Source organism: Pipistrellus kuhlii, unplaced genomic scaffold (assembly GCF_014108245.1).
Source record: "Pipistrellus kuhlii isolate mPipKuh1 unplaced genomic scaffold, mPipKuh1.p scaffold_m20_p_52, whole genome shotgun sequence".
NCBI classification, from domain to species: Eukaryota; Metazoa; Chordata; class Mammalia; order Chiroptera; family Vespertilionidae; genus Pipistrellus; species Pipistrellus kuhlii.
The window spans coordinates 1,556,578-1,580,236 of NW_023425554.1; the positions used below are offsets into that span (position 1 = coordinate 1,556,578).

Here is a 23,659-nt window from a genome sequence, read left to right on the forward strand (position 1 = left end):
GGTCAATGTTTCTCTCTCATCGACGTTTCTAGCTCTCTATCTCTCTCCCTTCCTCTCTGTAAGAAATCAATAAAATATATTAAAAAAAAAAAAAAGTCCCAACTATGGAAAAATTGAGAAAATGTCCTAAAAAATAAAAAATCAATAAAATATATTTTTAAAAATAAAATAAAATAAAAAATAAAAAAAAGTTGGCTCTCAAAAGAAATTTCAATCATTGTACTGTTGATAATTGGCTCTGTTGACTAATGAGTTTGCTGACCACTGAACTAGGCAATGTCTGAATTATGGGTGAGTTTCGGTATGGTTTGACCTTTTAGTTGCTCTTCATGTCTTCTTTTTTTAAATAATTTTTTACTTTTAATTACAGTTGACATACAACATTATACTAATTCCAGGTGTACAATCCCATGATTAGAAATTTATATAACTTATGAAGTGATCACCCTCATAAATCTAGTGCCCATTTGACACCACAGAGTTATTAAATATTATTGACTAGGGCCCTAGCTGATTTGGCTTAGTGGATGGAGCATCGGCCCGCGGACTGAAGGGTCCCAGGTTCGATTCTGGTCAGGGGCACATGCCTAGGTTGTGGCTCAATCCCCAGTAGGGGGCATAAAGGGGGCAGGCGATCAATGATTCTCGCTCCTCATTGATGTTTCAATCTCCCTCTTCCTTCCTCTCTCTGAAATCAATAAAAATATTTTTAAATAAATATTATTGACTATATTCCCTTTTACATCCCCATGACTACTCTGTAAATACCAATTTATACTCCAACTTTATCACCCAGCCCCTTAACCCCCTTCCCAACTGGCAACTGTCAAAATGTTCTCTGTGAGTCTGTTTCTGTTCTGCTTGCTCATTTAGTTTTTTAGATTCCACATGTAAGTGAAATCATCTAACATTTGTCTTTCTTTGACTTATTTATTCAACACCATACCCTCTAGGTCCATCCAGGTTGTTGCAGGTGGCAAGATTTCATTTTTTATGACTGAATCATATTCCATTCTATGCATATGCACCACTTCTTCTTTATCCATTCATCTATTGACAGACACTTAGGTTGTTTCTATATCTTGGCTATTATAAATAATGCTTCAATAAACATATGGCCGATGTGGCTCAAATGATTAGAGATTGTCCTGTATACAAGGCCGTGGGCTCGATTTCTGATCAGGGCACATGCCCAGGTTGTGAGTTTGATCCCCATCGATGTCTGTCTGTCTGTCTCTTTCTTTCTTTCTTTCTTTCTCTCTCTCTCTCTCTCTCTCTCTCTCTCTCTCTCTCTCTCACTTCTCTCTGATATCCTCAGGTGAGAAATAAATTAGTGAATAAATAAGTCACTTTAAAAACAAACAAAAATATGAATGTATATGTCTTTTCAAGTTAGTGTTTTGGGTTCTTTAGATAAATACCCAAAAGTGAAATTGCTGAGTTCATCTCTGTTGGTTTTTTTTATAGTCTTTGTTTTAAAGTCTATTTTGTCTTGTAGAAGTATTGCTATCCCATATTTATTTGTTGTTGTTGTTTGTTCTACTACCCCAAAACTTCTGTTGGTTTGTTTCCATTTTCATGAAATGTCTTTTCCATCCCTTTATTTTCAGTCTGTTTGTCTTTTGACCAGAGTGAGTCTCTTGTAGACAGCATATGTAAGGATTTTTATTATCCATTCAGCCTCTATATGTCTTTTGGAGCATTTAATCTATTTTCATATAAAGTAATTGTTTATAGATTGCCATTTTATTATTCATATTTTTCATCTTTTTGTTTTCCTCTTCATCTTAAAGAAGTCCCTTCAACATTTCTTGTAATAATGGTTTGGTGATGATGAACTCCTTTAGCCTTTTCTTGTCTGGGAAGCTTTTTATCTATTCTTTAATTATAAATTATAAATGGTAGTTGTGCTGGGTAGAGTAATCTTGGTTGTAGGTCCTTGCTCTTCATCTCTTTGAATATGTTTTGCCACTCCCTTCTGGTCTGCTAAGTGCTGTTAAGAAATCAGCTGACAGTCTTATGGGAGCTCCCTGTATGTAAGTAACTACTTTGCTCTTTTGTTTTAATTCTTACCCAATGATAACCACTGAGTAATGCCAGCCAGGGTTCCATTGATTTTTTAGAGAGAGTGGAAGGGAGGGGGAGAGACAGAAAGAGAGAAACATCAATGTGAGAGAGATACACCAATTGATTGCCTCCTACATGTACCCAAAATGGGGCTGGGGACCAAGCCTGCAACCGAGGTATGTGCAACTTAACTGGAATTGAACCGGCGACCTTTCAGTCTGAGGGTCAAGCAGGGTTCAAATACCTACTAAGTCAACACCTTGAGTTTGTTGCTCATAGAGGTGTTTATGTGGTGCTTCAGCGCGTGCTCTAAATCTGTCCACCAGATGCACTGGATCTGTGGCCTCCTGGAATACGCAGGCCAAAGTCAACCACTACCTGTGCTCTGCCCAGAGCCACCTGACATGACCTACAAAGTGATCTGTAGATGGTTGCTATTCTACTTGTGCTGGGCTCAGAGGTGCCCATCAGAAGACAAGTTGCAAAACAATGCCAGCTGACAGTAGCGCCATGCCTGAGGCCACATAGCAAGAGGTACAGGGTAACCCAGGTGGTGTGGCTCAATGGTTGAGCGTCGACCTGTGAACCAGGAGATCAGGGTTCAATTCCCAGCCAGGGCATATGCTTGGGCTGCGGACTCAATCTCCAGTGTGGGGCATGCAGGAGACAAATGATTCATGATTCTCTCTCATCATTAATGTTTCTATCTCTCTCTCCCTCTTCCTTCCTCTCTCTGAATTCAATAAAATAACATTATATATATATATATATATATATATATATATATATATATATATATATATATATATATATATATATATAATGTTTTGTTGTGTGTTTTTTTAAAGGTACAGGGTACACAGAGGCCAGATGCTGCTTATTGAAAGATTTTAGGAAAGTTGGCAGCATAAGCAAGACAGGCTATTTATATGGAAAAGCCACTGGAAAGGACTAAAGTGAACCCACAAGTTGGGTGGGGCAGGGAATCACTGGGGCGGGGTGAACAGTATTAGCAAGGTTGAAGGCATCTCAGACATGGTGCCTGTCTGCTGGCTGTGGGGGAACACTCAGCAAAGGAACAATGGGATCTGCCAATACTTCTGTCTGGGAGAAAGCTGCCCCTACAGCTCTCAACATGCTGCCAAACAATTAAATTCCTCTCCGTATATCACTGCCACCTTTTGAACTGTTGCCCCAGCTCTGGAGCTCAGAGTGAGCCTGCAACCAAGGTATGTGCAAAACTTGATCGGAATTGAACTGGCAACCTTTCAGTCTGAGGGTCAATGCTCAAACCACTGAGCCTATCTTCATGTTTTCTTTTTTTTTTTTTTATTGTTAATCCTCACCCAAGGATATTTTTCCACTGAGAGAGTGGAAGGAAAAGGGAGAAACAGAAAAACACATTGACTGGTTGCCTCCTGCACACATCCTAACAAAGGCTGGGAATTTGCAACCAGTATGTGCCCTTGACTGGAATTGAAGCAGGACCCTTCAGTCCACAGGCCAACGCTCTACCCTCTGAGCCAAACCAGCTAGGGCTTTGTTTTAAAATACTAAGAGAGCCCGGCCAGCATGGTTCAGTGGTTGAACGTCAACCTATGAAACAGGAGGTCATGGTTCAATTCCCAGATTCCAGGGTCAGGGCACATGCTCGGGATTCGGGCTCGATCCATAATGTGGGGTGTGCAGGAGGCAGCCAATCAATGATTCTCTCTTATCATTGACGTTTCTATCTCTCTATACCTCTCCCTTCCTCTCTGAAGTCAATAAAAATATTTTTAAAAAATAAAATACTAAGAGAGAGAACATAAAAACTTCCTCCAGCCCAGATGCAATTTACAATTGGGGGGGAGGCAGGAGAGGCACATCAGAGATTTCACATCCTTCTGTTGAGAGGCTTTAAAACACCACAATTAGGTGAGCTCATGCGATTTTAATGCTGGATAAAACTAGCTTGAGATGAGGGACAGCAGAAACATTTTAAAGAAATGCCTGATGCCTGATACCTAATGCCCCCAGAATTGAGTCTACCCAGCTCTGATGCTACTTTCATCCATGGCAGGCCTAAATCTTTAGGCCTGGAGCCAGGAGAATTCGCAGTCTGCTAGAAGTACGTGCTCACATGCCAGTGATTCCTGACCTTGCTCAGTTCAAGATGACATTTCTTTCTAAAGTGAATTAGTTTTCATTATACAACTTTTAGAAAAGTATATGTAATTTTTGTACTGATAAATAGTGAATCACGATTATTGAGCACTCACAGTTTCCTATCCTGCATCTCATTTAACCCTCCCCAGTAACACTATGGGCAGGTAGTATTATAGCCCCCCACTAACAGGTGGGGAGACTTAGGGCCACAGAGCCCATGAGTGATGGAACCAGAGAACCACCCAGGCATGTAGCCCTAAGCTATTGTGTCTCCTGCAAAAAACAGCCCAGACACGACAGAGCCAAGCGCTGGCCACAGCATGGCCCCCTGCACATACTCACCTGGCAAAATGCACAGGAGATCACATGATGGTGCATTTTATTCAACAGACAAGGCCAAAGTGCAGGACACAACTTGAGCATCTATGTACCCTGACTCGGAAACCAGCACAGCCTGCCGTTTCCCCAGGAAAACGGAGACCCCACCAGGGCTGTGTTTCAATGTGCTATTGCCAAGTTTTGCAGGAAGCTGGGCACGTAACACCAAAAGACATGCTGGTGTGAGTTCCTATGTGGAAAACCAAATAATGATGAAAAAAAAAAAACGGGCCTCTCATACCTGTCAGAATGGCAACCCTCAACAAATCAACAAACGACAAGTGCTGGCTAGGATGCGGAGAAAAAGGAACCCTCGTGCACTGCTGGTGGGAATGCAGACTGACGCAGCCACTGTGGTGAACAGTATGGAGTTTCCTCACAAAACTAAAAATGGAACTCCCATTTGAACCAGTGATCTCACTTCTAGGATAATATCCCAAGAAACTAGAAACACCAATCAGAAAGGATACATACACCCCTATGTCCACAGCAGCACAATTCACCATAACTAAGATTTGGAAACAGCCTAAATGCCCATCAGCAGATGAGTGGATTAGAAAACTATGGTACATCTACACGATGGAATACTATGCTGCTATAAAAAAGAAGGAATTATTACCATTTGCAGCAGCATTGATGGACCTGGAGAGCATTATATTAAGTTAAATAAGCCAGGCAATGAAAGAAAAATACCACATGATTTCACTCATTTATGGAAAATAAAGAACATTATAACTTGATGAATAAAAAGATAGATTTAGCCGAAACCGGTTTGGCTCAGCGGTAGAGCGTCGGTCTGCGGACTGAAGGGTCCCGGGTTCGATTCCGGTCAAGGGCATGTACATTGGCTGCGGGCACATCCGCAGTATGTGTAGGAGGCGGCTGGTCGATGTTTCTCTCTCATCAACGTTTCTGGCTCTCTATCTCTCTCCCTTCCTCTCTGTAAAAAAATCAATAAAATATATTTAAAATAAATAAATAAAAATAAAAAAAAATAAAAAGATAGATATAGAGGCAATAAAGCACCGAACAGACTGTCAAATTACAGAGGGAAGGCTGGGGAGTTTTGGGGGGAGGGAAATAGATCAACCAAAGGACTTGTACGCATGCATATAAGCACACCAATGGACACAAGACACTGGAAGGGGGGTGAGGACATGCAACAGGAGGAGGGGAGGCTGGGCGAAAAAAAGAGGTATATATGTTCTAACATATGTAATATTTTAAACAATGAAAAAAATAATAATCTAAAAAAATCAAAAACAAAACAAAACACGGCCTGAAGAAGTACTTGCTTGATAATCTTTGCATTTTTGCCTTCCACATATAGATAGTTACCCTTGTTGCTTGCACAAACATTATCTAGGCCAGTGGTCAGCAAACTTATTAGTCAACAGAGCCAAATATCAACAGTACGATGATTGAAATTTCTTTTGAGAACCAACTTTTTTAAACTTAAACTACTTCTAAGGTCACTTCTTCAAAATAGATTCGCCCAGGCCATGGTATTTTGTGGAAGAGCTACTCTCAAGGGGCCAAAGAGCCACATGTGGCTCGAGAGCCGCAGTTTGCCGACCACGGATCTAGGCTGCATGCCCAGCCACGTTCTGCAGGTGAGAAAACTGGAACTTAATTCACTATCACTCAAAATTTGTCAAGAAACACTGGGGCATCCCAAATCTTTCTGGAACTGACAGCTCCCTCTGATTGCCCGATCAGAGGTTCCTAAGCCACAGCTAAGGTAAGCATTACCAAAAGGAGGAGAACTTGAGTGTGAGAGCGAGCTTTTAAAAGCTCAAGGAAAAAAAGATATCCCAATTTTAAAAATGAACAAAGGGTAAGAGAAAGACAATTCAGAAAGAAGAGAGGCAGCAAAGTTAGGAGAAAATGTTCAATTTATGTATTGCAAAATCAGAAGAAAATGTCAGTTCGCCATCAGGTCGGCAGTCATAGAAAGGTTATCTGCAGGACTGGCCAAAATGGAAACATGTCTTGTGCCATGCTGGTAGAAAGATAAACTGACCAACTTTTCTGAAGGTCAATGCAACAACGTATGAAAAATACGTTGCAGGTTTACTTCAATCCCTACCAAACTCCAGGAAGATTCTTTGTAGACACCAATAAGATTATTCTTTTTAAAAAAATAATAAATTTATTGAGGTGAAATTGGTTCACAAAATCATACAAGTTTCAAGTATCCAACTCAATAAAACATCATCTACACACTCATGGTGTGCCCATCACCCCAAAGGATTACTCTAATGTAAACAGAGCACTGGCCTGTGTGGCTCAGGTGGCTGGTGAGCGGGCATGTCAGAAGCATTTTTTTTCTCTCTCTCCCCCTTTTTCTCTCTCTAGAAATCAATTTTTTAAAAATATCTTTTAAAAATAAAATGTAAACAGAAAGGCAAAGAAACTAAGATGAATAAAACAACTCTGAAAAAGAAAAATAAAGTAGGAGGAATTATTCTACCTGATTCCAAGGCTTGCTATAAAGCTATAATATTCAAGACAGTGTGGCCCGGAATGTGTAGCTCAGTGGTTGAGCATCCACCTATGAACTAGGAAGTTATGTTCAATTCCCGATCAGGACACATGCCCAAGTTGTTGTCTCAATCCCCAGTGGCAGACAGGAGGCAGCCAATTAATGATTCTCTCTCATCATTGATGTTTCTATCTCGTTCTCCCTCTCTCTTCCTATCTAAAATCAATTTTTAAAAAAAATTTTTAAGTGTGGCATTGATGGATAGACGGACACATAGAGCCATGGAACAGAATGAAAAGCCCCACAGACCTACACAGATGTGCCTACTTATGACAAAGATGTAAAAGCCATCCAGGAGGAAAGAGTCCTGTTCAACAAATGGTGCTGGAGCAACTGGACATCCAGCAAGAGGAAGAAAATGGAACATAAACATGACATAAGTCTCACCTTTATATAAAAACTAGTGACCCAGTGCATGAAATTCATCCACAGAAGGGGGGTTTCCATCAGCCTGGCCTGTACCCTCTCCAATCTGGGAGCCCAAGGGGGATGTCTGACTGCCAGTTTAGGTCTGATCGGGCCTCAGGGGTCGAGCAGTCAGACATCTCTCTCACAATCCGGGCGCGGACTCCTAACCACTCACCTGCCTGCCTACCTGATTGCCCCTAACCACTCTGCCTGCCGGCCTGATCACCCCCAACTGCCGGCCCTTCCGGCTTCATCACCTCCAACTGCCCACCCTTCCGGCCTCATCACCCCTAAAGGCCCCCCCCCACACCTCACTAAACGCCCCCCCACCTCCCTGCTCGCCTCCAATTGCTTCCCCCCCACCAGCCTGCTCACTACCAACTGCCTTCCCCTGCCGGCCTGATGGTCCCTAGCCACCTCTGCCTTCAGCCCCACCACCATGGCTTTGTCCAGAAGGTCTCCCGGTCTAATTAGCATATTATCCTTTTATTAGTATAGAATTAGTATAGATGAACTCCAAATGGCCCTAGCCAGTTTGACTCAGTGGATAGAGAGTTGGCCTATGGACTGAAGGGTCCCCAGTTCAATTCCAGTCAAGGGCACATGCCTGTGCTGCAGGCTAGGTCCCCAGTGTGGGGCGTGAAGGGAGCAGCTGATGAATGCGTTTGTCTCATCACTGATGTTTCTATCTCTCTCTCCCTCTCCCTTCCTCCCTGAAATCAGTACAAAATATATTTTTTTAAATTAACTCTAAATGGATCACAGACTTAAATGTAAAACTATAAAACTTCTAGGAAAAAAATATAGGTGAAGATATTCAGGATGAGGAGCTGGACAGAGAGTTCTTATACTTGACACCTAAAGCCTATTTCATCAGAGAAAGAACTGATAAACTGGATCTCATCAAAAAATACTTGCTCTTCGAAAGAACCTGATAAGAGGATAAAAAGATAAGCTGTGGACTGGGAGAAAATGCTTGCAAATCACCTATCTGACAAAGGACTAGTATCTGAATATATAAACAACTCTCAAAACTCAAAAGCAGGAAACCAAACAGTCCAATGAGAACATGAGCAAAAGACACCAAAGAGAATATACAGATAGCAAAAAAGCACAGAAAAGATGGCCACCATATTGTTAGCCATCAAGAAAATGCAAATAAAGCCACAGTGAGATACTAGCACACTATTACGGAATGGCTAACATAGCAATACCAGTGAGCAGGCAGAGAAACTGGACTGCTCATTGTTAAAAGGTACAGCTACTCTGGAATACAACTTTGTCATTTCTTAAAACAAACAAATAAATAAAAATTAAACACACCACTACCATATAACCCAGCAACTGTTTTGGGTACTCATCCAGAGATATAAAGACCTAGCTTCACATAACATGCTGTTCTCAAATGTTTAGTGCAGCTTTATTCATAGTCATCCAAAACTGAAAACGCCCCTGATACCCTGGGATTTCTTAAATGAATTATGATTCCATGGAAAACTGCTTGGCAATGAAAAGAAACGAACTGCTAATACATGCAAAAATCTGAAGAATCTGCAAAGGATTATGCTAACTTTGCAAGAAAAGGCTAATCTCTCAAGGTTACATACTGAATAATTTCATTATATAACATTATGAATATGCTGAAATCAGCCTGGCCAGCATAGCTCAGTGAGTGAGCATCGACCTATCAATCAGGAGGTCAGAGTTCGATTCCTGGTTGAGGCATATACCCAGGTTGTGGGCTCAATCCCCAGTGTGGGGTGTGCAGGAGGCAGCCGATCGATGATTCATCATTGATGTTTCCCTCTCTCCTTCTTCCTCTTCCTCCCTCCCTCCCCCAACCCCCACAACTTCCTCTCTGAAATCAATAAAAAATATATTTTAAAAATAAGTGTTTTCCCACCTGAGGCACTTTATTAAAAAAAAAAAAAAAAATGCTGAAATCATACAAATGAACAGATTAGTGACTGCCCAGGGGTTAAGGAAAGGGTTGGTGGGGTGGGGAATGGAGTGAGAGTGGCTATACAAGGTTACTGGGGCCTTGGCCAGTGTGGCTTAGTTGGCTGAATGTCATCCCATGCACTGAGATCACTGGTTCGGATTACTGGTCAAGGCACATGCCTAGGTTGTGGGCTCGATCCTCAGTAGGAGGCATGTGGGAAGCAGCCAATCAATATTTCTCTTCTCTCATGCCTGGGTGGCGTTCCCTAGCGAGAAGGAGATAAAAGCTCCGACAGCACTGAACCCCAGTTCTAGGCCAGAACCTGGGGATCCAGGCTCAAACAGAGGGAGCCGGGGCAGTGAGGCGGAATCCCAGGGGAGCGGCGAAAGGCAGTCCCGGAGGCGCGCACATTGCGAGCAGAGGACGGACTGTTGACTCTGCTGCCAGATTGCCCTGGAGGGAAGGAGACAAAGGCTCCAGACTGTACTGGGCCCCAGTTCTAACTCCTCTGAACCCCAGTTCTAGGCCAGACCCCGGGGACCCAGGCTCAAACAGAGGGAGCTGGGCTGTAAGGTGGAACCCCGGGGGGTGGGGGGGGCAGCAAAAGGAGGTCCCGGAGGTGCGCACATTGCGCACAGAGAAGGGACGGTTGGCTGTGCCTTGGGATTGCCCTGACGGGAAGGAGACAAAACCTCCAGACTGCTCTGAACGCCACCTCCAACTCCACTTCCAACTGAACTGAACCCCAGTTCCGGGCTCATTGGGGGAGAGCCTAGACTGTTTGGTAGCAGGCGAAAATCGAGGGCACCTTTCTCTCAGAGGTGCTTGCAGCGAGTACTGAAGGACCCTAAGGAATACTGAGACTCAGGAGCCACATAGGGTGTGGCTGACAAAGCCAAGGCTGTAGGCTCCACCTTGAAACTCCGCCCCATCAGGGAAGCTGCGAAAATGACGAGACAACGAAATAGATCACAAACGAAAGAAATGGAGGACAAAAAGCGACTGGATGTAGAGTTCAAAACCACACTTATAAGGTTGTTCAAGAATCTCCTAGAAAAGGCCGATAAAATAAATGAGACCTATGAGGATATGAAAAGGGATCAACTAGAAATAATAAGGGGCCAACAAGAAATAATAAGGGATCAATAAGAAACAAAGAATACATGGTCTGAAATAAAAAATATTATACAGAGTCCTAAAAACAGAATGGAAGACCACAAAAATCAAGTCAAAGATTTGGAACATAAAGAGCCAGAAGACAGTCCTCTGCAGAAGCAAGAAGGCAAGAGAATCCAGAAAATTGAAGATAATGTAAGAAACCTCTGGGACAATTTCAAGCAAACCAACATCAGAATTATGGGGGTCCCAGAAGATGAGAGAGAGCAAGATATCAAAAACACACTGAAAGAAATAGTGACAGAAAACTTCCCCTACCTGGTGAAAGAATTAGACTTACAAGTCCAGGAAGCACACAGAACTCCAAACAAAAGGAATCCAAAGAAGACCACACCAAGACAAATCATAATTAAAATTCCAAGAGCAAAAAGACAAAGAGAGAATATTAAAAGCAGCAAGAGCAAAGCAGGTAGTTACCTATAAAGGAGCACCTATACGATTGTCAGCTGATTTCTCAACAGAAACCATGCAGGCCAGATGGGAATGGCAAGAAATATTCAAGGTGATGAATAGTAAGAACCTACAACCAAAAATAATCTATCCAGCAAAGCTATCACTCAGAATCGAAGGTCAGATAAAGAGCTTCACTAATAAAAAAATAAAAAAAAAGCTTAAGGAGTTCCATCACTACCAAACAAGAATTATATGAATTGCTGAAGGGGGTTCTTTCGGAAGAGAAAGTAAATCAAGATAAAAATTATGAACAACAAATACGTAACTATCTACAAGTGAATCTAAAAACCAAGGAAATTAAAAAACTGATGAACAATATTAACTGTTGAATATAATAGAATCAGCGGTATGGAAGGGGAGTGAACTGATGATTCTTGGGGAAAAGGGGAGAGGGGGATGTGGGAAGAGACTGAACATAAACTGTGCACCTATGGATGAGGACAATGGGGGGTGAGGAAAGGGCAGAGGGTGGGGTGGGAACCTGGTGGAGGAGAGCAATGGAGAGGGGGGGGGGGAAGAGGAACATTTGTAATAATATTGTATGAACAATAAAGATTTATTTTAAAAAATCTATTTCTCTTCTCTCATTAATGTTATTCTTTCTCTCTCCCTCTCCATTCCTCTCTCTCTAAAATCAATAAAAACATTTTTTCAATAAAAGAAAGGGCAATTCAGGATTCCCATAGGAATGGAACTGTTCTGCATCTGATGAGAGTAATGCCCATGTTTAGGTTGCGATGGCGTACTATAGATCTCTAAGACATTACCACCAGTGGAAAGTGGGTAAAGGATACACAGGATAGCTGAAACCGGTTTGGCTCAGCGGTAGAGCGTCGGTATGCGGACTAAAAGGTCCCAGGTTCGATTCTGGTCAGGGGCATGTACATTGGTTACGGGCACATCCCCAGTGGGGGGTGTATAGGAGGCAGCTGGTCAATGTTTCTCTCTCATCAACTTTTCTAGCTCTCTATCTCTCTCTCCTTTCCGCTCTGTAAAAAAATCAATAAAATATATATATTAAAAAAAAATAAAAAACTATTTATATTATTTTAAAAAAAGAAAAAAGAAAAAAAGAATACACAGGATAGCCTGGACAGTGTGGCAAAGTGGTTGAGTGTCAACCCAGGAACAAAGAGGCCATGGTTCAATTCCTGGTCAGGGCACATGTGAGCTCTATCCCAGTAGGGGTCGTGTTGATGGATGATGTTTCTCATCAATGTTTCTATCTTTCTGTCCCTCTCCCTTCCTCTAAAAGTCAAGAAAAAATGTATTAAAAAAAAAAAAAAAAGAATACACAAGATGTCACTGCATTGTTTTTTTGCTACTGTATGTGAATCTACAATCATCTCAAAAAAAATTTTTTTTAAATTTTTAAAGGACTTAGGGGACCTCAACCAAATTCAAAGTTCCATTTTTAGACAATCAGGAAAATTTAATCTGGACTGGATATCTGACAGTACGAAGAAATACTGTGTAAACTGTGACACAACAATAACTTTTTTATCAAAAAAAACAGGAAACTATACAAAGTGGGGTGTTTTGGTTTTTTTTTTTTTAAAGAAAAACAGTCTTAACTGTTAGAGATGCATATTGAAATATGATTTCTAAAATTAAAAAAAAACACTTGGAAATAAAAATGAATATGGGAAGATCAGGAGATGGTAGCCAGGTAAAAGAGATTTGCAAAATTTTGGCCTCTATAGTAAATGGGTGGTGGGTACATGGGAGCTCATTAAACTCTTCCTGCAACTTTTATTGTTTAAACTTTTACATAATTAAAGATGTTGATCTGATGAGTTTATGCTCTGGCAAGGATCCTAAGGTACAAGCTGCTTCTCAGTCAAATATGATAAACAAAGAGCAGTTTTATCACCAGCTGGATCATGCTTCTGTCAAACAAAAACTAGCATTTATTTAAAATATACACATGTGCACGTACACACACATACATACACATACACATACACACACATGTACATATGCTCTCCCAGTACTGTAAGGACTCCTCCTGAAGAGTGATCAGCCATGCAGAAGGGGGAAGGGCAAGAGAGTTTCATCAGTTCGTCCAGCTTAGAGGTGTGACTGCAGGTGACAGTGAAGGGCTGAAAACCTCTAAGGACTGGTAAAGATAATTAAGAATTGTGTCTCCACTGAACAGAAAACCACATGGCAGTAAAAACAGTATGAGCAGAACATGTATGAATGTGGTATGATCGTCAGATACTTGCTAAGTGAGGAGGGTCCAAACCAGCTCCACAGTTGTGACCTGGCTGGTAAGCACAAAGTAATCAAATCCATGTGAATGTAAATGTGGCTGGAGAGACACCATGTACTACTATCAGGTAAACCACTGCCTCCTCATGGCTTTCTGAGCTCTCCAGGGTTCCAAGCACACACTGCTTCTGTAAATAGGACAAAAAAAAAAGGGAAAGGGAGAAGCACAAGAGGGATCTAAAGGGAGATACACAACTCTCCCTAGGGACCGAAATGACCCCGTGACAAGGGACAAGCTGAGGACCTGTGCCCGCCATTCAGCACGGGACTCTGTCCGACCCATGCTGAATGCAGGGCCTGAGGTGTGGACATGACAGGGAGGCTGGGGGAGTAAGACCTGCAGTCCCCAAGGAGAACCAAGGAGCAAAAGCACCACAGCTGAAAGTTGAGACGAGCAATGAAATGTCATGATAAACAAGACAGTTGGTCGCAGACCCTCCCCGCAAAAAAAAAAAAAAAAAAAAAAAAAAAAAAAAAAAAAGACAGCTGGAAGGAGTTCAGGACCAGCAGTCATTCGGAAAGGCTTTCGGTCAGGAAGGAACAGGAACACAGAATCAAGGTGTGAAAGCTTCGGGGCTCCTGGAAAACCATCGCTCTCAGCCCATCTACCAGAACAGAAAGTGAGGAAGAAACAGAAGTCACCCTCACACACTGTCCTCGTGCAGGATGCAAGACACAGAGGTCATCAGCACCACCAGACAATGTGACCCCGAGTCCTACCCTAACTTTATACAACCCAGGGGAGATGAACAGCCTCTTGGCGCTTTGGAAAATGAGGAGGAGCTTCTCCATCACCGGAGACTGACTCAGGGTAAGCGCTGGTCAAACACTGGCTGTTTTGAGTCTGCTCTCGCCTTGGTCACTCTCTTTCTACCAGCTCCATGTGAAAACTTTGTGCTAGTCCCAGAAATGTCCCCCATCCCAGTTCTACCTCAAGCTATTGCCTGTCCCTACCCTTCACAGAAAACTTCCTAACAGGGTAGTCTGCCCTTGGATTCACCAGTTCTCAACCTTGTGGATTCATTAATTCATTCATTCTCTCCCTGAACAAACACAATGAGTTCACACTGAGGAGCATGGATGACACAAAAGTGTGTGGGATGGTGCTCCGGGGCTCAGGAAGAGGAGACAGGTAGGCAGAATGAGCCTGTGGCTACAGAGCAGGGTGCCGAGGGACATAACAGCAGGAGACACAGCCATAGCTCCAGAGTCTGGGCAAAGGTCAGGGATGGGTAAACCAAGTTCCAGGGCAGAGGGGCAGGCAGGGACTCTGGGTCACTCAGCACCATTTCAGCCAGGCAGGAAGGGTGGATAAGGTGAGATGACAGGGTCAATGCATGTCTTGCTGAGAAGCCACCTGGAAGGTGACCTTGGCAAATGTGCACATGAGAAGCTGACCTGAACATGCACTCAGCTACACAAAATGGGGAACAGGAGGGCCGGGCAAGAAGGAAGAAATCAGGATGCATATTCAGGTTGTGGGTTTGATCCCAGGTCAGGGTACGTGCAGGAGGCAATGATGTCTCTCTCTCCCTTCCTCTCTCTGAAATCAAAATAATGACAATTGTATATAATAAAGTGGTAATATGCAAATGGACCCTCACACCCTCACAAGATGGCTGCCTACAACCAGGCTGGCAGGGGGTTAGTGAGGGATGATCAAATGACTGAACAAGCAGGCTGTGTGGGGCAACCTGGCCGGCAGGGGGATTAGTGAGGGATGACCAAATGACTGGTTAGCAGGTTGTATGGGGCAACCAGGGAGGTAGGGGGAGCAGTTAGGAGTGACCAGGGCAGCAGGGAGGGGGCAGCTGAGGGTGACCAGGCTGGCGGGAGGAGGGGGGCTGTGAGAAAGGCAGTGAGGGGCAATCAAGCCAGGAAAGGGGGTGGGGGCAGTTTAGGGGCAACCAGGCAGGCAGGCAGGTAAGAGATTAGGAGACAGTGATCCAGGATTGTGAGAGGGATGTCTGACTGCTGGTTTAGGCCCAATCCAGGACATCCCCCAAGGAGTCCCAGGTTGAAGAGGGTGCAGCTGGGCTGAGGGGATTTCCCACCCCAACTCCCGGACAAATTTCGTGCACCAGGCCTCTAGTAAATAAATAAAAACAAATGAGATCTCACACTGTTATAACACTTAGCAGCTTAAAAATAACTGGGTTTTTTGTTTTTGTTTTTATCAAAAAAACACAAACTACTGCACAATGAAGAGCCCAGACCTGAGTCAGAAGAGCAGTGTGAGCACAGCTTGCTGGATGCGACCTTTCACAAGTGTCATAATGCCTATTGGCCTCAGTTTACCCTTTATAAAGTGAGGATAAATCCAACCAGAGTGACTGGGAGGATAAACTGAGTAATCCAAAACTCCTTTTCTGCTCAGTCCTTGGCACCTTCATAGTGAGACCTTCCCAGACCTCATGTATGGGGTCTTGCTTCATAGTTCTCACAGCATAATCCCACTGCCATGTGACAGACTCCCATGTGACAGACTCCTTAGGTACCTGTTCTGTTCCTTATGCTGTGCCTCCCTCCTTAGAATCCTGGCTCTATGGGGCAGGATTGTCTTCATGCTCACTACTGCATCCCACTGCCCAGAAAGCACCCAGTAAAGAGAAGGTGCCCAGTAAATACTTGCTGGAAGAAGGGCTTACTACACAAATAAACACATTGACAGCATACCCATCAGGGTCCAGGAACTCCACTGCTGTGAGGCAGATGTATAAAAGTGAAGTTATTCTCAATTTGCAGATGGGGAAACTGAGGTGCAGAAAATACTGCACAACTAGGGGCACTGAAAGAATATCTGGGGATCCTAACACTGAAATACAGGCACCCTGAAGAGACCTCAAATGATAATGGGGCTTAAAGTCTTCTTCGAGGGAGGATATGTGGTAGTTTTATGCATGGACGCTGGCCACTCGGGTCAGGCCAAGGTAGTGAGAACCTGAGAGCGCCCCCAGGAGAGGGGCTGATGAAGTGCCTCTCACCTGGGTGGTAGTGGTGTGTCTGCGTTGGCACAGTAATGTGGCACAGCCTGGGGCATCAGAAAGTAGACACTAAGCTCTAGGCAGGGTATCATCTGATCCAAGATAGTCACTCCACTTCCCAAATCAGCTGATTGGGGTTAAGAACCAGGCGTGGGAAACTTACTTTAAAGTTCAAAATCGGGGCAGAGGGAGAGAAACTTATATGTTCTTGCTTGATTGGGAGCTACTTAGTCAACAAAAACAAAGCAGGCCAATGAAGGTCTGTCAGACAGAGAGACAGCCAAGGAATTCTGCATCTTACAGGGAGGGGCCAAACTACTCTCAAACCTGGCTCTCTGCCCACCAATTTATATGGCATCACATTAGCATTCTAGTAAGATAGTGAGACAGCAATTATTTTAGAGAGGGGGGGGGAAAAAAACAGAAATGAAAGGACAAACAAGTGTCCCAAGCTATCAGCATTCACTCCAGACACACTGGCCGGGTGTTGTCTGGGCGGGGTGCCCAGCAGGCTGCCTGGAAGAGTGGAAAGAGCAGGGTTCTACAGGCAGATGAATGTGGGTCAACCCCAGCTCTGCCCCCACCAGCTACAGATTACTGCAATCTCTGCGGGTCTGTTTCCCATTTGCAAAAGGGAAAGTAAGCACATAACAAAGGGGGTAAGGATGGGGGGTGGAACTCCTTGAGCAAAGGGAAGCCTCTCCTCGCCAATGAGGCAATGCTTTCCTCCAGTGACCATGGACTGCTTAGGTCCAGGGGCCACACAAGGGACTCACAGGAGGGACAGGAGGGAGGGCTTCTGCTCAGGTGGGGCTGAAAGAAAACAACCACAAGGAGGCCTGTAAGAGCAGCTGGGCAGGCAGCATGCTGCAGGAGGTCACAGCATGGGGCTGAAGGGGGCTCTGGGAAGAGAAAGGGGGTTTGGAAGAGTGGAGAGCAAGCCCACAAGGTCAGGTGGAGCAGGAGCAGGGAGCATGGGAATGCCAGGCCAGGAGCAATCAAGCTGGACATACTGAAGGGGAGGGGAAAGGGAGCCGATAGAGGTTTCTCGAGCAGGCAAGTGGTTGAGGATGCGTTTTTGAAGATGAACTAGGAGGCTCAGCAGGAAGGGGAACAACCCCAGCGTATGAACTTGTGGGTGTAGTAAGGAGGTAACTGGTTCCAGAGTCCAGCAGGCTAGCAGAGACAAAGGAAAAACAGGAAGTTGGACCCCAAAAGAGCATGGAAGGCAGGTTTAGAGTGTAGTACACAAACATGCCAGAGACCATGCCAAAGACGGAGCGCACAGAAAAAAAGGATACAGGCAGAGAAGGCTTGACATTTGGGGGTAGAAGAGAAAGTGTGAAGGTCCTTTGGTGGGCTACAGTGACAAGTGTTTTGAGAAAGACTAGCCCCAATGACATCCACTGGGGTTAAGAATAGTAAGATGTCTCTAAATGAAATAAAACTCTGAAACCACCCATAATTCACCCTACCTGGTTTGGCTCAGTGGATAGAACATTGGCCTGAAGACTGAAGGGTCCAGGGTTTGATTCTGATCAAGAGCACATGCCCAGGTTGCAGGCTTGATCCCAAGTAGGAGACATGCAGGAGGCAGCTGATCAGATTCCTCTCATTACTGATGACTATCTCTTTCTCTCTCTCTCTCTGAAATAAATAAAAAATTTTATGAAAATAAAAAATCACCCATAATTCCACCAACTAAATGTAACCATTTTGCTTGTGTCACAGTATCTGCTATATCATCTAATCTTTTAAAATAGTTAGATATTAAAAATTAAATCACACCATACAAGCAGTCTTATAATTTGCTTTTCCTCTGAGCTAAATCCTCAATAATTTTTTTTCATTTTACAAAATATTCTTTTAAATATAATTTAACAGCTATGTAGTAATTTCATCATGTAGGTGAATGTTTATTTTTTTATATTTTTGTATTATTCCAATTTTTCCTCATAAATGAAACTGTAATAAATTTTTTTGTTGCTAAAAAAAAAAAGGCTGTCAAGGTAGCCGATAACCTATGAAAGCACATGGTACAAAGGGGTAACACAGGTGTATTTCTTGTGTGGGTAAGGCAAAAGAAAGTTGTGCAGAGACTAACATAAACCAACTAGTGACCCAGAGCACAAAATTCATGCACATTAAAACAAAATTAATTAAAGCCGAGACTGGTTTGGCACAGTGGATAGAGTGTCAGCTTGCAGACTGAAAGATCCTAAGTCAAGGGGATGTACCTTGGTTGCAGGCACATCCCCAGTAGGAGGTGTGCAGGAGGCAGCTGATCGATGTCTCTCTCTCATCGATGTTTCTAACTCTCTATCCCTCTCCTTTCCTCTCTGTAAAAAAAAATCAATAAAATATATATTTTTAAAAAAAGGAAATTAAAGGAAATATTTTAATATTGTTATTTGCCCTTTCTCTATAATATAAGTGTCAGAGATGAAAAAAAATTAGTAAAATGTATATGAAAATCTTCCTCCTGTCAGAGTCTGGGGAACCAGAGTCAAGTCCCCACCACCCAATTGCACTTTGAAATTGTGCTAGACCCAGACTCAGCCAGAACCAGGTGACAATCTAACCATTGGGCTAGATCAAGACCCGGCCGACCCCACCCCGTCAAGCCCTATTGGGTGGGGTATGCAGCCTCAGGTCACCTGGCCCGGTGCTGGGGCAGGGAGTGTGGCCTGAGGTCCCCCAGCCCAGCACTGGGGCGGGGTGTGTGGCCTGAGGTCCCCCAGGCCAGGGCAGTGGCACACCTTGAGGTCCCCGTCAAGCCCCACCAAATGGGGGGCATGGCTTCAGGTCCCCCGTCAAGCCCCGCATGGCAGGAGGCGTGGCCTTAGGTATCCCAGCCAGGCACGGGAAGGGGGGGGGTGGCGCGCGCCCCGAGGTCCCCTGTCAAGCTCCACCAGGCAGGGGATGCAGAGGGCACAGCCTGAGATCCCCCAGCCTCGCAGCAGGGTGGGGGGCATAGCCTGAGGTCCCCCAACCCAGCGATCCGCTGTCCAGCCCCACCAGGTGGGAGTACAGCCTCAGGTCCCCTGCTCAGGGCCAGCACCATGCAGCCTCAGGTCCCTGCTAATTGCTCATTAAGGCTTGTTAGAGGGATTCTGCCTCTGCTGTGGGTGCAGCCATCTTGTTATGGTGTGGCAGTAATTTGCATATTCCCTATTTATTAGATAGGATAAGATGCTGATTGGAGGAGGGGAGGTATTGATCCTAGAGGCAGAACTATAGACTTAGAACAGACAAAATTTATATTCAGGGTTTAGGGAAGATGTCATAAAGACATCAGAGAGTAAGGAACAGACCAGGAAAGCTGCTGATGGGAAAAGCACATACATACACACACACACACACATGCACTCACGCATGCACACGCACAAACACGCACGCGCGCGCACACCGTCCCTCTATAGCAGTGTTTCCCAACCTTCTCTCATGATGAGAATCACCTGGTGGAGTTGTTAAAGCACAGATTCCTGAATCCCAACTAAGAAGTGCTAAACTAGAATTTTTGAGAACATATAGGTAAAATTGCATACCTAACTTAGTGCTCTGTATATAAAATCTGTCTTAGAGCACTAGTTAAGTATACAATTTTACCTATATGTTCTCAAAAATTCTAGTTTAGCACTTCTTAGTTGGGATTCAGGAATCTGTGGTTTAACAACTCCACCAGGTGATTCTCATCATGAGAGAAGGTTGGGAAACACTGCTCTATAGAACCACTAGCTAATCACCTTACTCACCTTCAACTGGCCATCCATGTTCCAAGAGTGCACTACATTTCAACCAGATCACAGCCTCCTACTCCAGGGGCTTCCCACTGCCTCAACCAGAAATTATCTGGAATCATATTCACCCTTCCCCTGTAATTATCTGAGAGCCGGGTGATCAGCCAGGCTGGAGGTGTCTGGAAGGGCTATGCCTCACACCTGGGTCGGTAGGAACACCTGGTGCAGTGCTTCACTTAAGAACAGGTGTACAAATCAGGGGTCCTCAAACTTTTTAAAGTGGGGGCCAGATCACGGTCCCTCAGAGAGCTGGAGGGCCGGACTATATGAACTACTAATTCCTACTGTAACACATCGGCTGCGCTCACTGCCCAAAAAACCTGGCGGGCCGGATCAGACTCCTCTGCGGGCTGCATGTGGCCCGCGGGCCGTAGTTTGAAGACGCCTGACTGTTGACATAATTACCCAAAGGAAGAAAGCCTGGCCGTGCCTCCATTCAATAAACATAAAGGGAAAAGAAACAGGAAAAAGCACCATCAGTGACCCGAACTTGGCAGAGGTCAGAGGATCCAGGCTGTCAGTCTCTTACAACTCCTCAATTTTTTTCTAACTTAAATTCTTTACTGTTTAAAATATTACATGAGTCTCCTTTTCCCCGCATCGACCTCCCCCAGCTACTCTCACCCCCTTTCTCATTCAGTTTTGCTACCACCACCAGCCCCCATGCCACACATAAAGAAAAGCCATCTGTGAAAAGCTTTGAGCAGTGCAAGTAGCTGGTCTCTACATCATGGCACTTGTCATAAGTAGACCCCACCCTCCTCACACCACCACTCAGCATGAATCACAGTCCACAGGTGTCTGTGAGTCTGTATACTATCTGTCTCCCTAATAAACGGGGCACCAAATAATAGCAGGCACAGGTTTCTTGATCCCATGCCCCCAAAACCATGCCCACCACCAGCAGCAAGAGGCCTTAGGACAGGTGACCAGCAAAGGGAAGCTGCCATCTGAAGGAAGGAAAGGAGCCAGACACTGGAAGATCAAGGGGGAAAGCAGGGAAGAGTGCTTCAGAGAGAAGGAACCACCTGTGGGGACAACTTGAGAAAAGGGAGCCTGACTATCAGAGGAACAGAAAAGCAGCAAGTATGAAGTATGATTGCAGTGTGGGTGCCAGACAGAGCAGGCGGGAGAAACTGGCAGACGCCGGACCAGCAGGGCTTTCTGGGGGAGGTACGGGGATTTTATTCGAAAAAATTTTAAACATGTGAAATCATATGACCTGATCTACCTGATTCAGGTTTTCACACTGCCTTCCTCTCTAAAGCTAACCCTTCAGCAGTAAAATAAGAATCCTCTTTGTTATGCTGATAAGCATCACCGTGTTAGACAGCCCTTAATAAACTCAAAGGCACTCAATAAACATTGGCTATCATCATCAAAGTTCACATTAAGGCTAGTGGCAAATTTGAAAGGAAGTTTTCAAAAGATTTCCCCCAAAAGCAAAAGCCCTTTCTCATTCAATGAGCCTGAGCCGAGTTTCAACCCTAACACCCTAAACTATAGCAATTGGCTATTATTAATACCCAACTTCTGTAGGGCACTTGGTTTACAGAGCATTTCCATTATGTTACAGACCTTGTTAACTAGTAACCGCTGGCCTTTAATGCTTTCAATTTAGCAACAGTTACAAATTGGCTAGTTCTTGCAAGATTTAGCAAGTATGCATGTCTCTCTCCTTAGATCAGCATACCACTGATGTCAACCTGCCTATCAGCTCTCCTAGGGTTTGGCATTCTTATTGCTGTGTCTCTATTCCCACATGTCCAAATCTGCCAGAGAAGTACATGATAGTTATGGAATCACCGAGCGCTTTGATGTGCCAGGCACTGTTCTAAGCGATTTACGTGCTTAATCTTCACATTATCTCCAATATTTCTTTTATTCCTGGTTTCCAAATGAGGTGACTGAGGTGTGGAGAGAGGCTAAGAGCTTCATCTAAGGACACTCAGAGGAATAAATGCTGAAGCCAAGATTTGAACACAAGATGATGTCACCTATGTCCTCACTCTTAATCCCGGTGCTGTGCTAGGTTAATGCTTGGCAAAGTGCTTATACTATGGTACTACAGCAAATACAACCCAGGTATTCAGCAAATAAAGGCAGTTTGTTATCATCAGGACACAGGTAGTTTCTAGTTCCCACGAAAGTGTCACCTCCAGGAGAGCAGCGACCTTGTCTGTCCCGGGTGACTGCCGCGCCCCCAGAACCTGGACCAATGCACATCGGAAGTACATATAGATAAATGAATGAACGTCCCTCCCTTTAGGAAGCGGGGCTGCTCGTTCATGGCTCTCTTTGGCTCGTCTGTGTCGCGCCACCGTTACTGCCCCTTAGAAAGAGCAGCAAGCGGACCTGAGGACACAGTGGGCGCCCGGAGACCTGCGATCCGCCCCGAAGACCTGCGATCTCCCGGGAGAGGGAGGGATGAGTCCAGGATTCCACTGCTGGCGGGTCCTGGCTCCAGGGGGGCTCTGCCCTCCACACCGCCAGGGACACAGTCCACACGGCCGGGGACAGTCCGCCCCGCCGCCGAGAACCGGCAGGAGACAAAGGCTCCCGGGGCCACAGCACCGGCAGAGATGCTCGCTCCTCTCGCCCACCTTCCCGGGACAGAGTCCAGAGCCGCGGTGCCTCGCCCAGACTGGGAGCTACGGCGGAGGACAGCGGGTCCGGACCCCGCGCCGTGCCCCGCCTGGCCGCCCCCTGTCCAGGGTAGCGCGGGTGCCGGAGGCCCCGGGCCGGCCTGTCACCTTCAGAACAGCCCGCCCCCTCGCGCGTCCTTCGCCGGGGCCCTACCGCGGAAGCCGCCGCCGCTCAGCCCGGCACCCCCGCGCCGCAGCCTCCCCGCGGCGCCCACCGCACGCCCCGGCGCCGCGCCCCCGCCAGTCCGCCCGGCTCGTACCTGCTGAGAGAGCGGGAGAAGAGGCGCCGCCATCTTCCCACGGACCCGGGATCCGAGCGGCGGAGGAGGGGCCGCGCGTGCGCACTGTGCGAGGGGAGGTGCGTGCGCAGCGGGGCTTTGGCAGTGGGCGGGGCCGGAGCCAAGCCGCGCACGCGTAGCGGAGCCTACGGAGGCGGGGTCCAGGGTGGGATCGAGCGCTCCCTGCACTGCCTCGGACCGCGGGGCCGGGCTAGCTGGCGTGTTCAGCGGACCCTAACCCGGTGTTTGCGGTTGCTCCCAGACCCCCATCGCCTGCCAGACTTTGCCACGCTTCATTTCTCCAGGTTCTTGCCGATGCCGAACCCTCTTCTAGGAATTCTGTTCGCCTCCCCGAGCACCTGGTAAACGCATTATAGGGAGGCCGTTGCCCACCCAGCAGAGGGTCGGGACCCTCGACCTGCCCCGCATGGTGCCCTTTTCCTAGGATAGCTCTGTGTGCTTGTGTTCGTGAGTTTACCCCCTCAGGGCGTTGGCTCAAACTGAGTTGCGACACAACCTATGCTACAGCAGCAACCACCATGCCTGGAGTCAGTTCCCAGT

At 45.5% G+C, this 23,659-nt stretch overlaps 1 protein-coding gene across 17 annotated transcripts in view; it reads right to left on the reverse strand.

Moving 5' to 3' along the window:
* Nucleotides 1-23,177, reverse strand: part of EPS15L1 (epidermal growth factor receptor pathway substrate 15 like 1) — a 97,828-nt gene extending 74,651 nt beyond the window's left edge. For all 17 annotated transcript variants that reach the window (XR_004984043.2, XM_036415838.2, XM_036415832.2 and 14 more), the window contains exon 1: nucleotides 23,081-23,177. Coding sequence is in view for 16 of the 17 variants with exons in the window: in XM_036415838.2 (XP_036271731.1) it covers nucleotides 23,081-23,113 (33 nt within the window). In the remaining variant the exon portion in view is untranslated. The remainder of the gene's footprint in view (nucleotides 1-23,080) is intronic.
* Nucleotides 23,178-23,659: the final 482 nt, after the last annotated feature.